Genomic DNA, 15,673 nt, shown 5'->3' on the forward strand with positions numbered 1-15,673 from the left:
GGTAACCGATAGCCTGTGCTGGTCTCACTCTTGGCTTGATTCTTGAGGATCCAGCGCCGAAGTTGAATGGGCAATCTTTTGGACCAGTGCCCTGGCATTCCGCAGCTGAAGCTAATGTCAGCATTTGGCATGCCTGTCCAAACAAACACAAATGAAAAACAAGAGCAGGAGTAAATGGAAACAATTTGATACATGTATGTACATGAAAGAAATCAAAATATTTCTTTGTGAAACTTGATAAGATTTTTGTGTATAAGATGCAAACACCGGGCGGCGTAACCAGGCCTGAACATATGGATTTGTTGTAACAACGCTAATTATACTCAGTCATGCATTGGTTTGATAGTGGCGCACTACGCTCACGTGACAATTACAGTGGGTGCACTCAAGTGACAAGTCCAGCGGGAGGCTGGGCGTCTATTGGTATGCGACAATCATTTGATTAAAACCCAATTTTCATGCTCCTTCGCTGCGCTCATACGCATGAAAAACGGTTTCACCCTAATGACTGACAATAACACAAGCTACAATACTATTCATTGTTTTGTTTCATCAGGTTTATTAAAGCATGGGAAAGTGCCGGTTGTATGCCGATTATGAACCAACACAAAGATAATGAGTTGAGCTGGGGTATGGGTGTTATCCAATAATATCAAAAATATCCAATGTCATTCATCAAATTTAATATTTGGAAATTTTTTCTTTATTACCTCAAAAAAGATAACGATCAGTCGTAGAAGTTGCTGTTTATTGAGCGTCTTTGTCTCTTCTTATTGTCAATTTCCTTGAGAGCTGCTTCCTCTGCAATCTGAACCCTTTTCTTTCTTCTGACGACTTCTTGGGTCGATCCTGCTTTGTCCATATGTTGGATCGTGGTCCAGCCAGCCTTGCTTTCGTCTGCTATTTTGATCTTCCTCTTCCGTTCTGCTACCAGACTCTCCGCTTCCTGGATCGCTTCTATGACGTCCTGTATGTTACCTTTTTGGTGAAGTTCTACCATTATTTAATTGTCAAGGGCAACTTCCAATTGCCCACAGAAGTGGAATTGTGCAGCATTGCCAGGTCTCTTGAAATCTCTAGATTCCAGTTTTTTCTTTTCTTTTTTTAGCTCTTTCAGCTCGGATTCATTACATTATTTGGATGTATGTTGGATCTTATCAAACTTCTTGTTAAAATAGTCCTTGAATTTATCAAAAAGAGCATCAGGATTGAAACTTTGTTGATCGTCCTTGATATTATAACTTGTTCAGATTTAATTGGTCTTTTTACATTTGCTGACATAATGACCTTTGAACTAGATGATTACAAGAGGTCATTTTGGACAGGGTGGAATCATTCAACACGAAGAGTTCATTCATTATTGATTGCACTGTCATGGTATGCCATGTAAAAATACATTTGAGTGGAGAAAACCAAATAAACGTATGATTGACCCTTTGACCCTGTGGTAGTCCACCTTCCTCATTCTAGAGTCGATCTTAACTGCTACATGTAGGCTAATGAGCTCACCCAGTGACAAGGAGCTATTAAACAAAACAGTGATTTGTATTTTAATATTTATTTCAATGTTTACTCTCTGTTAGTTATAACTTGGAATGATAACGTACAAATTAAGAGTATTTAAAATATAGAAGAGCGAAATAGGTAAAACAAATAATGCCTGATTCTTGTTACTTTAACCAAAGATTGTGTGCCATGTACATATTTCGAAGAAAAAAAATGGGAAAAAAAACATATACAAGCTAAACAAGAGTACGTGAAATGCAGTATAGTCCTAAAAGACATTTAAGGGCACTGTACATGCTTGGTAATTACTCAAAATTTACTGTAAAACCTTACTTTGTAACGAGCAACGGAGAGCTATTGATAGTACATGTATAAATCATTGTGAGAAACGACTCCCTCTGAAGTAATGTAGTTTTTGAGAAAGGTTATTTCTCATTAAAATAATAAAAACTCAACCAGAAGCCTTTTGTTCCTATCTGAAAGCACACTATTGTGTAGAGCAAGGGTGTGTGTCTTTCGTCATTTTCTTGCAATTTCAATGACCAAATGAGTCCCAATTTTCCAGGCTTGTTATCATATGCATATGTTGGGATACACCAAGTAAGAATATTGGTCGTTGACAGTTACCAAATGTGTTCAGTGCCTTTAAAGTGTAGGAACAGAGATTCTCTAGCTTTAGGCAAAAAATCTTGATCCAAAACTTATTTTAGAGAACACCAAAGTGATGAAATGAAAGGTGGAATTCATCATAGATAAACAAACAAACTGCCAAAACATGCAGTTTGGTTAAGGCTGCTGTGACTAACAACAGTAAGAGCCACATGCATGGGATGACTCTCTCCAGGGTTGCACTCATCACCAAACATTTTACCTGTTACAAAGTTGACATCAAATTAAAGCTGCAAAGCTATATTGCCCGGACATGTATTCCAAAGCTATATTCTTACAAATATCATTACCATAATATATGGTATCTGGAGATAAAAAGGTAATAACAACTAAGTCTAGTCAATTAGGTCACTCTCCCTGTTACTCTAATTTTAATATGATAATATGGAAGTGTTATATAGCGCACGTATCTACCAAACAAGGTACTCAAGGCGCTGAGTATATACAAACTTTCAGAAAGATTGGTAATTGCAGTGATGAATCTTTGGTAACAAAGTCACTGTATGAGACATCTTCATGAAAACTACACAAATATGCATTTTTTCTGCAGTTACAGTGAATGTATAGTCTACAATTATTTGTAATGACATGTATTGGATGAAAATTGAATCTCTTGAACATTCCATTTGATCCAATTTAAGTGTGTAGATATATATACAAGAAAACTAAAATCATGTAACCTGTGAACATTTCATTTCAATGAGTGTTCCTGTTTATGAGATCCATGTAACCTGTGAACATTTCTTTGCAATGAGTGTTCATGTTGATGAGATATCGCCCTAAAATTCAGAGTGATTATGTCCAGGCAGGATGGATAATCAATATTCGGAACACATAATCTGAAAACTGTTACTGTCAGTAACTCTTCTCAAATTCAAACTGTTGAGCTAAATTACTGATATATTTTCCATGACAACATAATTTGAAACTGAAATAATTCTCAAAATTCTTTATACAATCAAAATCTGCTTTACTTCTAAATGACAATTACCAACAGTGTACAGTGTCTTTAAGTACAGAAATATCACAACCATACCTTTTATACTTACAGGTATAAACTATATTAATTTATAAACCACAATGGGAACTGACTAATATTTATAAACGATACAATGTTTGTGTGACCTAGAGAGGTGAGATCTTACAATGATCGGACTGTTGTAGTTTTTTGCTTTTGTCAGGGTTCCATGTTTGTGCTGATATTCCACAAAACGGCAAATTATTTCTGAAAATTAGTCATGCAGGTGATTCCAGAGGAAAAATTGTAGAAATGTAAGCCCAAGCAATAACTTTAATAAGACATTTACCATGTTATTTTTACTATTTATATTTTCTTGGCTGATGTTGGTGAACTGATACTTTAGTCAAGAAATTAAATTATGTGTTGCCGAAATGTTTATCTCAGCTTGAAAGTTATTGTGGTCCAGCATAATGTTTGTTTACGTCTTCACACATGCTGATAGATTTGAACTGATCTGTCTGTAGCCACAACCAGATCACCAGCTGATGTGAATGTGAGACAATTGGGAGCAGCACAATCCTTGATGATACATCCAATGTACTTGCCATCAGGACTGTAATGATGGATATCACCTGATGATGAGTATTGTCCTCTCCGTACAGCAACATAGATGCTACCATCCTTGTCACAACACACACCATCAGGATTCACAGACTGATTGATATCTACTGAGAATACCATTCCACCATTGTAGGCTAATGATATTAACTTCTTGCCAAACCAGTTGGTGTAAATGAGTTGTTGTTTGTGGGTAGTCAAGTATCTACCAATCCCTGGAGCAGACAGTTTTCTGATGAGGTATCCATCTGGGTTGTGTAGAGAGATCTCTGCCTTGGTATAATTACCCACTGCTATGAGATTGTTGTCACCCACTGCAATACATGATGGTTCTCTGCCTGGATTGAACTGATGGAGGAGCTGATAATTCCTGTCGAAGATCTTTACGGTTTCATCATCTAGAACAATGAGCTCATCATTCTTATTCACAGCCACTTTGCTTGGTCTGGTAAGACCTTGGATTGATTGTTCTTGTGGAACATTATAGGATTGAGGGTTGCTCTCTGCTGGTATTGTAATCAAGCTGGTATTATTCCATATAGCCACAACAATATCACTATTAGAGTATGCAGCAACATCCCTTGCATTAATCTTCACAGTTGTTTGTGTCATGTTCTTGTATTTATTAATTTCTGTTTTCAATGTCCATTTATCTTTCAGCACCAGTCTCCCTAGTGATTTCTGGCCTTCTTTAAAGTCCATATAGCTCAACCCATCCGGTACTTTTGTTGGTTTCTTCTCTCTGTATTCTTTGAGGTCTTGTAAGAATTGTTCTATGTGATAAACAATCTTGTTCTGTTGATCCATGAGTTGATTTACCTCATCCTGCTTGTGCTCTGCTTTGTTTATCTCTTTGATGTTTGTAGCTCGTGCAGTTTCCATTGTCTTGACTCTGTCTTTATAAATCTGTTCTGCCTCTTGCATCAGTTTCTGCTTCTCCTCTCTGATCCTGGCAGCCACCTTGGCAATCTCCAGATCAGCCTTCTTGGTGATTTTCTCTTTGGTAGCAGCAAACATAGAGTCTAATGTCTTACGGGAGGTAACTATGTCTTGAATAGCAATGTTGAAGGTTGTGATACTCTGTCTTACTTCTGCTAGAAGTTCTGACGCATGTTGTTTACTTTTGTCTGTTTTCAGACCATCAATGCCGTTTTCTTTTAAAAGAGTTTCTTTTCTACACACTGGACATAAAAGCCTTGTAGTACTTTGACTATTCTGTCTGAGTTGTTGAAGGCATTCAAGACAAAATGAATGAGAACACTCCAGTAGTTTGGGTTGCTTGAAGGGTCCACTGCAAATTGGACATTCAAGATGATCCTTACTTATCTCTGCTAGCACTGACTCAGCTGTTATATAGGATGCCATTGTGAATGGAAGGACTAGCTGAAACGTGAAACTGTGATTTAAAATAGAAAACAGCTAATTTAGTTCAATGTATAATACCATCAGTGGAGGACTTGAGTACATGATCTTACTTGCCTTCAGTCATTGGTCAACACTTCTTCACTGATTGCAAAATGAGACACGCTTGTCAAAACCTACTGCTCTGTTACTTTCTTCATTTACTTCTCATAAGTTTAACAAAGGTATGTACATTTTTATTGTCATTTTTGTAAATTTACAAAGAGGCAATTCAAGCATATTTGTTTACTTGTACATGCCTTACTGTGTATAGGCCTTTTTGCCTACAGGTGACCTCAATCCTCCAATATCATTCTATCCTATGTCACTCCATTCCTAATGGTTTGGACTTGGATAAGATTGGGGTGTCATGCTAGTGGGGCTGATAGGGATTCAGGGGGAATGGTGTCTTTGATGATCCAAGCATAGAAAATGACGCTGAGAGTTTGTCATGAATTAGAATAAAAAGACATTTTTGAATGTTCAACCTAGCTGCCATTCATTGTTGTTCTACATTTCTTTTTTCAAAAGACAAATCTGTGTTCTTTTTTGACAGTAATATTTCTCTTGACATGCTGTATGTGCCACATTCCATCAAAAGCACAATTCCATCACCATTCTGCTGTACTTTGCCTGAACCAGTGTTAAATGATAACTGATTTTAATTTTGGCCTATTGGTCTTTCTGAATCTGTTACACACCTTAAAGGCAGTGGACACTATTGGTAATTACTCAAAATAATTATTAGCATAAAACCTTTCTTGGTGCTGAGGAATAGGGAGAGGTTGATGGTATAAAACACTGAGAAACGGCACCCTCTGAAGAGCCATAGTTTTCGAGAAAGAAGTAATTTTCCACAAATTTGATTTCGAGACCTCAGATTTAAAACTTGAGGTCTCGAAATCAACCATCTAAACGCACACACCTTCGTGTGACAAGGGTGTTTTTTCTTTCATTCATATCTCGCAAGTTCGATGACCGATTTAGCTCAAATTTTCACAGGCTTGTTATTTTATGCATATGTTGATAAACACCAATTGTGAAGACTATTCTTTGACAATTACCAACAGTGTCCACTGCCTTTAACACAAATCATTTAATGTATGAATATATTGAAGACAGTGTTGGCTTCTACACTATATTTTATTTTAAAATTTAAACTCTGAGTAGGAAAATCTACTAGAAAAATCAACCACACTAGCTGAATGAACTACTGTTTTTAAAAGCATAGTGTGTAAAAACTCTGTTCCTTTGCAACACAGACATGCAACAATGGTAACTTGCAAACTGAAAGTTGATTTCAAGTTCAATATTCAGGATACAATACAACCACTCAGACATACAACAATAGTACATGTAGCTACAGGTACATGCAAACATAATGTAGGCCTATGTGTACAAGTCAGATATTTAGTACATGGTTCGGTTGTTTCTTTGTGTGCTGCACCTAACCATTGGTTGTTTCTTTGTGTGCTGCACCTAGCCATTGGTTGTTTCTTTGTATGCTGTACCTAGCCATTGGTTGTTTCTTTGTATGATTCATAGTATGCTGTACCAAGCTCTACCATTCAGCCAGTGTAATGTACTCATTTGTGACTCAGCATGTTAAGAGGAAATCAAAGCGTGAAGTAAAATTTAAGTTAAAGTTCTAAAGTTTATAACTTTGACTTAAACTTAACAACATACATACATGTATTGCCCAGTCAAACTAACAGAATGAACCTAATTGATTTTATTTTCAGCTAATTGTATACAGTACATCTAACTAAGTTACTGAGATTTTCAAGACGAAGAGTGCAAAATTTGATTATTTAGCACAAACAAATTAAACATTGTGGCTAAAAAGTGAGACAAGACTGGAGGGATTTATAAATCTATACAAGCATCATATAGTACAACTTTGAATGCTATGTGGCTTATAGGTTGACACCATCACTCTACTTTGCTACTTTGCTGCTATACATGTATCATTTAGTACCACCTAGTAATGCTATCATAATGTGGCTTATAGATTGACACCATTACTATACTTTGCTGCTTTGCTGCTATACATGTAACATTTAGTACCACTTTGAATGCTATCCTAACGTGGGTTATAGGTTGACACCATCTCTACTTTGCTGCTTTGCTGCTTTGCTGCTATTCGTGTATCATTTAGTACCACTTTGACTGCTATCCTAATAAGGCTAAATGTTGATACAATTACTCCACTTTGCTGCTTTGCTGATTTTGGTGTCCAGAGCCAGATACACCTTGCTTATACAGTGTATACCAAAAGACTGGATTTGTATATAAAAAATTTTTATTTATTTCAAAAAAAAAAAAAATCTGAACAAAGTCATTACTGATTGCCTTTGACTTGTCTTAATCAACTTACTTGAATTATGACAGAAGAAGATGGCTAGAAACACAGCATCCAATCTGTTAGATGAGTAGGATATTCAAGCAATGATCTGTTGGACTATTACACAGTGACACTCCCTACCTGGTACTGCTATAAGTCTGACTGTGAACATTGCAAAACGTGGAAATACCAAATTCTATAACTAAGTCTTTGTGTTGTGTGAATGAAGTGTAGTATGCATGGACAACTTTGAGTCAGCTTTTCAGATTCAAACTAGACAGGGTATTCTTATGATAAATATCAATATTGTACTGTTGTGTTCAGGTCACGAAGGTCTTACATGTATTTACACTGGCTGGTTCTATGCTTATGAAATGAGTGGGTGTATGGGGCTTGGGTTTGTTACTGTAGGATCACCTCGTTGGCTGTACATTGCGCATTGCGTGTAGGTTCTGTCCTAACTTAAGAATCATCCCACCTATAGTTGGGACTAGTCCAAATAGTGTTATGCCGGGTGTATTGTGCAGTTTCTTCACACAATCAGGCAAACCCAGTTATACTGAAGTTGGGACTGGTCCCAACTATAGTTGGGACTAGTCCAACTTGTGTTATGATGGGTGCATTGTGCCTGTTTCTTTCACACAAGCAGGCAAACCCAGTTATACTCAAGTTGGGACTGGTCCCAACTATAGTTGGGTTGATTCTAGAGTTGGGACGGGACCAACTTGTGTTATGGCGGGTGCATTGTGCGCAGTTTCTTTCATGCAATCAGGCAAACCCAGTTAAACTCAAGTTGGGACTAGTCCCAACTATAGTTTGGTTGATTCTAGAGTTGGAATGCAACCCAATGTACTTGGTTTGTACTACTAGTACTACTGCATTGTGCGCCTGGAGCATCAACTCAATGTTGGCTGTTGGTTATTAGACCTTGTACCTAATGCAAAACTAAGTCTAATTTCACAAAATGGGGTGATATTTTGAAACTATTATGCATATGTTATCTAGACAAAATTAATAGACAATAAAGGAAGGTGTTTGGGACACAACAAGTGTGAATCATATTGAAATACTGAGGCAGTTGAGTTGGGCTAGTCAATTTTCCTCATTCTAGATTAGATCTTATTGGTTTGACCCTCTCATTGATGTGTGATAAGCGCTGTATACTCACTGCTTTCATAATCCTGTGGGAGAAAAATGAACCTCAGACAGCAGATGGTTCTCAATTAGTTCTCATGAATGAGATTCTGAACATGGTGTAATGGATCATCATTGGTTGGAATTCTACTGGATTTCACTTTCACCTCATCTTACTCTTTCTCAACTTTGTTCTTTACAGAAGGAGAAGTCAAGTGTAGTTCAGTGTCTTGAGGATGAGGAGTGTGGGAGTCTAAAGCTGAAGCAGGTGATGTCACTGCTGGAGCATGAACTAGACCAAAGAAATCAGGTATGAGATGAGAGCAATCATTTGGTGTGTCTTAATTAGAGTCAAGAAGTAGGAGTGCAGACAAATCCACTGCCAAATGACATGTTGCTCATTCTAGAGTAGATCTTAACTGCTAGGCTAATGAGCCCACCCAGTGACAAGGAGCAAGTTTGAATCAATGAAATACTGAGGCAGTTTGGATGGTAATCCACCTTCCTAATTTTAGAGTAGATCTTAACTGCTAGACCAAAGAGCTCACCCAGTGACAAGAAGCAACTTTGAATCATATTTGTTGACTTTGGATAATGAAAACTATTTATGTAACAAAAAGGTTGCATTTGGTTTTATCTTTGTGATGCTTACACTGTGTGGAGTTTGCTTTGTTCTAAATATATTTAAGAAAAATCATTTTCTTGAACATTGTAAAAGTTACTGTGTTGACATTTGAAAGTCCTTGTAGTTTTTCAATGCTATGCATTAAGTGGACCTCTTTTGTTCCTCATTGTTCAAGCTTGTATCACAACCTGTCTCTGTCTTGGTTTTTATTCTTGTTTTCAAACAATATAGAACAAACTCATCATTCTAGTCTACTAGTCTAACCTCAATCCCAAACTTCTTGACCCCAACAGTTAAAGTATGGTCGTCAGGGACCAAGCAGGCTATGGTCTGTGGTGCCTGTTGGCTGATATTATTGCTGCAGTTTGGGTGAGAGGAGAGCACCAGGGTTTGAGTCACTGACTGGAATCTGGATGAAGCTGTTCATGCATCAACCAATAACTGAGTTTGTGCTGGTGGAATTGGATTAGCAATGAAGGCGTACCATGGACCCCCAAAGTACTCCACAGCCATTGCTGTAGCTGAGAGGGCAACTGTAGCAACATGTAGTGGTCTTGCTGCAGGTATTGCTGCAGTTTGGGTGAGAGGAGAGCACCAGGGTTTACGTCTCTGACTGGAATCTAGATGAAGCTGTTCATGCATCAACCAATAACTGAGTTTGTGCTGGTGGAATTGGATTAGCAATGAAGGCGTACCATGGACCCCCAAAGTACTCCACAGCCATTGCTGTAGCTGAGAAGGCAACTGTAGCAACATGTAGTGGTCTTGCTGCAGGTATTGCTGCAGTTTGGGTGAGAGGAGAGCACCAGGGTTTACGTCTCTGACTGGAATCTGGATGAAGCTGTTCATGCATCAACCAATAACTGAGTTTGTGCTGCTGGAATTGGATTAGCAATGAAGGTGTACCATGGCCTCCAAAGCACTCCACAGCCATTGCTGTAGCTGAGAGGGCAACTGTAGTGGTCTTGCAGCAGGTATTGCTGCAGTTGCTGGTGTTGATGGCATGGCTGCTCAGAATGCCAATAAAACAACACAAGATGAGGATACTAAAGATGACAACCATGAAGCCTATCAACATGGTAGGGATTTACCTTTATACACTGATGTGTGTTAGCACTGTATACTCAGTACTTTACAGAGTTCTATGGAAAAAGGGCATATTACATGGGTGGGATTCGAACCCACAACCTGTGCAATTCTAGAGCAGTGACTTACCAACTAGACCACCGAGATAGCCCGATAGTTAATATGCTGAGTAAAAAGCCTGTGATTTCTTTTCATAGATCCTATGTAAGCACTGAACATACGGTGCTGCTAACACACATCGGTTCATTAGGGTAAACAAAATAAAAGTTAATTAATATTCTTTATCCTCGATGCAAATTTACGTCTACGGTACAATACAATATTAAAGACATCAAATAAACCAATAACTAATGATGCACCATCCCTTCATGATATGTTTCTTGAATACTAGAGAATTGGAATGAATGTACTCTTCCAATAATCAATGTTCAAGTACGCGATAACTCTCAAATCAGATTCGCAGAATGGAGTGGTGATAAATTCCTATATTGCACGGCTAATATCACTACCATGCGTCTTGTGTGTTCTATGTCACGCGCCAAGTTTGCTTGAAGATAAATACGTTACCGTCTGCGTCTCATATCCAACTCGGCATTTGGCCTCGTTGGATATGTGACGCAGAAGCGCTAAATTTTTCCGTATTCCACTCGCACTTGTGTGATGTCTTATTATTGTACCATCCCCTTATGGCATGTTTCTTGAATACTACAGGAGTGGAATGATGTGCTCTTTCAATTATCAAAGATGAACAACCTCTCTAAGATATGTTTCTTGAAAACTAGAGGATTGGATGAATGTACTCTGAAAAAAAAAGAAAAAAACGTTTCATGAAATCGAGAAGATTTTACAACAACCCCCCTCCCATTAAAAACTGTGTTCATAATCAGTCTTAGATGTATGCTAACTCTGATGTATTATTGGAAAGGCGGGTTTAAACTGTCAATGAACAATTGAAGGGTATATAAGTAATTAAATGTTGATTTGTTTACACACTAGGTACCACTTGTTTGTGTAGCTGTTATAAAAAAGAACCCTTGTTTAGCCTGAGTGTTTTCTGACTTTACCTCTACATTATTCCGAATCTAAAGAATATAGATCTTGACCCACTTTCATAAAGCCTGTAAGCCTAAACAGTTGCCAAGCACAAAAAAAGCTTGCTTCACAGAAAGTGGTTACAAGGCTAAACATAACGTTTTGTTGATGTAACTGGTGCCCAACTCGTGTCTTAGGCAGTGTTTTTAGCTTAACAGCTTTATGAAATTGAAAGGATTATGGCCAGGGCTTTGATTTAGGAATGGTTCTTGATTGGGCAACACTTACCAATAAGTTTCATATTAGACAATAAAGGACTCAACACTGGTGTTAATCACTGGTGTTAATGTTACCTTCAGGGCCCAACTCCACATAGCTGGTAAGCAGAAAATACTGCTTACAAAATTTGTTTTCTAAGCATAAGTTGAGTGGGGCAACAGTAATAATAAATAATAAATAATAAGACTTGTAATGCGCACATATCCACCCTGCTGGGTGTTCAAGGCGCAGTCAGTGTAAACAATATTTATAATGTAATTTTGGCTGGTGACCTGTTTCGGCTAAGCAATACTTTTACGTGCTTAGCTAATTTTGTGGTGCCTTGCTCACTTTTGAATAAATTATACCTCAGTTTTAATGTCGCTGTTACTATTTTCTTCCACTATCTTTGGGGTAAAGGTTAAATCAATAAGCAATTCTATCATGACGCAACCATTTTATTTGTCTTTAATTCAAACCAGAGTAACCAATAACAAGGCAAACAAGACTTAATGAAATCAGCATAAGAACTGTCATTGTCACAGTGGGCGTCGGGGACCCGACTGTTGCAGCAAAGTCATTAATGTCATAAACATTCTCAGGTTGGTTTTAGTTTAAACAAAAGAAGTTTGTTCATTCAACATTTTTCTTTTATTTAACCTCGTTCGGTTTCTTTACAAACTTTACCGAAGTAGCAAGAAATTGTTGCTGTGCCGAGTTGGTGAATTAAAATAAATAAGAATTACACAAAGTTGTTTTTGTTTTCCCCTCGTGGTTATTTTCTGTTGACCAGTATCGGCAAGCCAATCCGTTTTTTTGTTCTTCCGGTTTTTTTTTTAATCTTTATTGTTGATTGTGTTTTACTTTTTAGTTACCATTTTATTAATCTTAGTTGTTATTACTTCTCTATTGTTTGGCTGTTGAGTTATTGTTGTTTTTTGACTGGTTCTTGGTTTTGACGTTACATTCGGTTTTGTTTCGGTCATTGGGGAGGAGTGGAGACGCCGTCTGGAAAAAAAACACCGAAAAAGACAAAAAAGAAACTTCGTTGAGCATAGAGGGAGCAAAAAGTTTCAGTTGAATTTTAAAAACCTTTGAATATTTCGATTGTTCCAAGAGCACTAAATATAATTCATCACTACAACTTGACTACAGATTTAATTGTACGTTATTGATGACTTGTATACACAACTAAGTCAGCCTTCTTTGTGTGCTTTTATTCAAACGAGGACTTAGTCAAATCTGGAAAAATATCATTTTTATACTACCACGATTTGATGTATACACTGTATGTTATTTAAATGAAACTTGTTATTCATCAACTAGAGAAATGGGTTTCAAAAGTCTTCAAATTCAATTATTACCTTAGCTACACGTCTATAGACTGGCCCCTTCTAAGTCATTTAGACCCTTTCCAAACACGCGCTTAGGGAACCAGACCCAACGTTCTATGGCCATTGTAAACACAACGTGCCTGCATCCTGTCTGTTAATTTTCGCACAGAATTCAAGGTTTTCTGAGCTGACGAAGTGTTAAACTGGGAGGATGAGAAATATGAACGTAACTTGCTTCAAACCAGATGATTATATCTCAGTGTGAGTCAAGGAAGGTCCATGGAAGAGAGCAATTGAAATACATCAGGTATGTGAATCAAATTCAATTTGTAGACATGTGCGCGCGCTCAATTAACAACAACATAAAAGGGCGCCCTCTGTTATTACTTATGTAGGTCCTTTCTGGAACCAAGGCTTGGGTTCCAACTCTAGCCCTCTTATTTAATGGAAACCTGTACCAAATGTGCACGTTTTCTAACTTACCGAGAAAGCCAAGCTTTTAAATAGATAGAGATAGATAGAGTGTTTATCTATAAGTGTGCATCTTGGTAGCGCTAAAAACAAGTCAATAACGTCAGATGCTGGTATTGTTCAGAGTAAAGAAGTTTTGTCCTTATGACAGTTTCCTCGCTAAGCATGCAAAAGAACAGGAGGTATCTTTTTTAGCTTAGTTGTGGTCTCTGACGTAACCAAGAAATTCCATTTAGAAGGGGGGGGGGGCAAGCAGGGGCAAAGACATAATTCACGGGTTGGGGCTTTGATGTGTTGAACCATTGATTTTGAGATGTGTTTGATCTCTTTTGGGGTGGGTGGGGCCAGGGTTCTGCTGCCGCCCTTACCTCCATTGCGCCGCGGGTGCTGGTTGTTAACATTTTTTGAAATGCTTGAAACTTGCCTCAGAAGACATTAGAGAATCAAATTCTAAAGCAAAAATTTAAATGCATTTTCGTCTAGACGTAATTGCATGGACAGCCCTTTTTGCTATATAAAACAATATTTTAATTGCAAGAAATAAAACCTTGTAAAAAAATCAATATCCGGAAAAAGTTTACTTCCAAAATACATATTTTACTGCAATTTAAATTACTCAACTTTAAAATCTTTTAAAAACTCTTGTCCATGAAGGAGTTTTTCTTCTCCAGTGTGGCTTTGTATTTTTGGTAAATAGATTGTTTTTTTTCTTAACTAAAAAAAAATACTGTAACATCGAAAGGAAATTTGCCTTTTGCGGCGAGGCCGGCAGTCGAACTCGGACATTTCGTCTGAAGTGTGATAATCACTGCACCTTTACTCACTGAGCTAGTGTGGTAGTGCTTTTATTAGAGTATTATTGAAGTCTCTTATGGTCTGTTGTTCACGCCCAGTGATCAAACGACCCTCCCATAATGCACCTGGATTTATTTGCCTTTATCAGATTAAAAACCGGGTCTGGCAAGCACCAACGTGCTAGGGCGATTCGTTAGGCGCTGGTACTGTCTCTGAATTCCGAATCGGTATGAGCCACCGGTTCCGAGTTCGATCCCGGCCCCTCGCAATAATACGAAACAAGGCATTTATTACTGGGAAAGACACCAGTATGGTTTGGGAGCCGCTTTGTTTACCCTGAGCGAGGGGGGCAAGGACTGCTAGGGCTGAGAGATAGGGAAGGATATACTGTGAAGTCGGTTGTCATACCAGAAGGGTGCTATATGGAAGCCGGTAAGGGGCCTCTGTTAGTGGTTTATGTGTTGCGCGGACCATAAATTGCAATGGGGGAATAACCCGAATCGCGGCTCCTGAATACCTGACAAATCGCAGAGTAACTTTTTGTTTTTTATTTTGATAATATTTTTCTATTCCGTGTTGTATGTTTTATTTAATCAGAAAGATCGACGGCTAAGAGAGGCACAGTCCCAAACATACATCAATTGACGGGGAAGATATAAAAACAAATTAAATAATAATTATCTCGTCGCGACAATTTATTTTTAATGTTTGTTTGGGTATGTTTGGTGTAAACAATTAGGCGTTTACCACCTCAAGCAATTATCGAACAAACAGATGTTTAAAGAGTATAAAACAGAACTCGGGTAAGTACTGAGTGAGTATACAGTGCTAACACACACCGATTGGGTAAAAACCAAAATTAATATCCTTTATCCTCGATGCAAACTTAACTTATATTAAATTGTTTGCAGTACCCGCTGCTAAAACATTGGATTCGAAATGCCTCAAACTAACGGGCAATGTCGGTGGTCTAGTTGGTAAGACACTGCGCTAGGATGTCAAAGATCGTGGGTTCGAATCCCAGCCGAGTAATATGTTGTGTTGTTGTTGTTGTTTTTTTTTTTTTTTTTATACAGAACTTGGGTATGTACATAGTATTTTTTACAGTGCTAACACACATCGGTGTATATGGGTAAAAAACAAAAATAGTTAATATTTGTTATCCCCGATGCAAATTTAACTTCTATTATATATTATAGGGTTGTACAAAATATGTGAACACTTTATTTCATCATGGGTTTTTCTTTCGAGATATTCTCGAAACTCTGGTGCAAATAATGTCCACTCAAGAAGAATAATCCTTTTAGGAATACACAATCTGAGAAGCGTTTTTAACTCATAGGAAGAAAAAGTAATAATATGTTTACATAACTGCAGAACTTTGAGGTAAAATTACTCTGAAATGCATTACATACTACCCAAATCTGCTTTACTTCTCT

At 37.7% G+C, this 15,673-nt stretch overlaps 2 protein-coding genes across 2 annotated transcripts in view; one reads left to right on the forward strand and one right to left on the reverse strand.

The window, feature by feature from the left end:
- The window catches only part of LOC139949433 (uncharacterized), a 62,555-nt gene extending 50,445 nt beyond the window's left edge, over nucleotides 1-12,110 (forward strand). Inside the window, exons 6-7 of the mRNA XM_071947762.1 lie at nucleotides 8,836-8,943; nucleotides 9,552-12,110. Coding sequence (XP_071803863.1) covers nucleotides 8,836-8,943; nucleotides 9,552-9,608 — 165 coding nt within the window. The 3' untranslated portion in view covers nucleotides 9,609-12,110. The remainder of the gene's footprint in view (nucleotides 1-8,835; nucleotides 8,944-9,551) is intronic.
- Nucleotides 1,482-7,652, reverse strand: LOC139949820 (uncharacterized). Its single transcript, XM_071948361.1, has 2 exons — nucleotides 7,533-7,652; nucleotides 1,482-5,150 (listed from the first exon to the last, which is right to left on the reverse strand). The coding sequence occupies exon 2, from the start codon at nucleotides 5,117-5,119 to the stop codon at nucleotides 3,623-3,625; it is 1,497 nt and encodes a 498-aa protein (XP_071804462.1). The 5' UTR covers nucleotides 5,120-5,150; nucleotides 7,533-7,652; the 3' UTR covers nucleotides 1,482-3,622.
- Nucleotides 12,111-15,673: the final 3,563 nt, after the last annotated feature.

Source organism: Asterias amurensis, chromosome 17, assembly GCF_032118995.1.
Source record: "Asterias amurensis chromosome 17, ASM3211899v1".
NCBI lineage: Eukaryota > Metazoa > Echinodermata > Asteroidea > Forcipulatida > Asteriidae > Asterias > Asterias amurensis.

What these genes read in the sequence shown, in the direction of transcription:
- LOC139949820 (XM_071948361.1), bottom strand. Translation starts at nt 5,119, where the DNA reads ATGGCATCCTATATAACAGCTGAGTCAGTGCTAGCAGAGATAAGTAAG.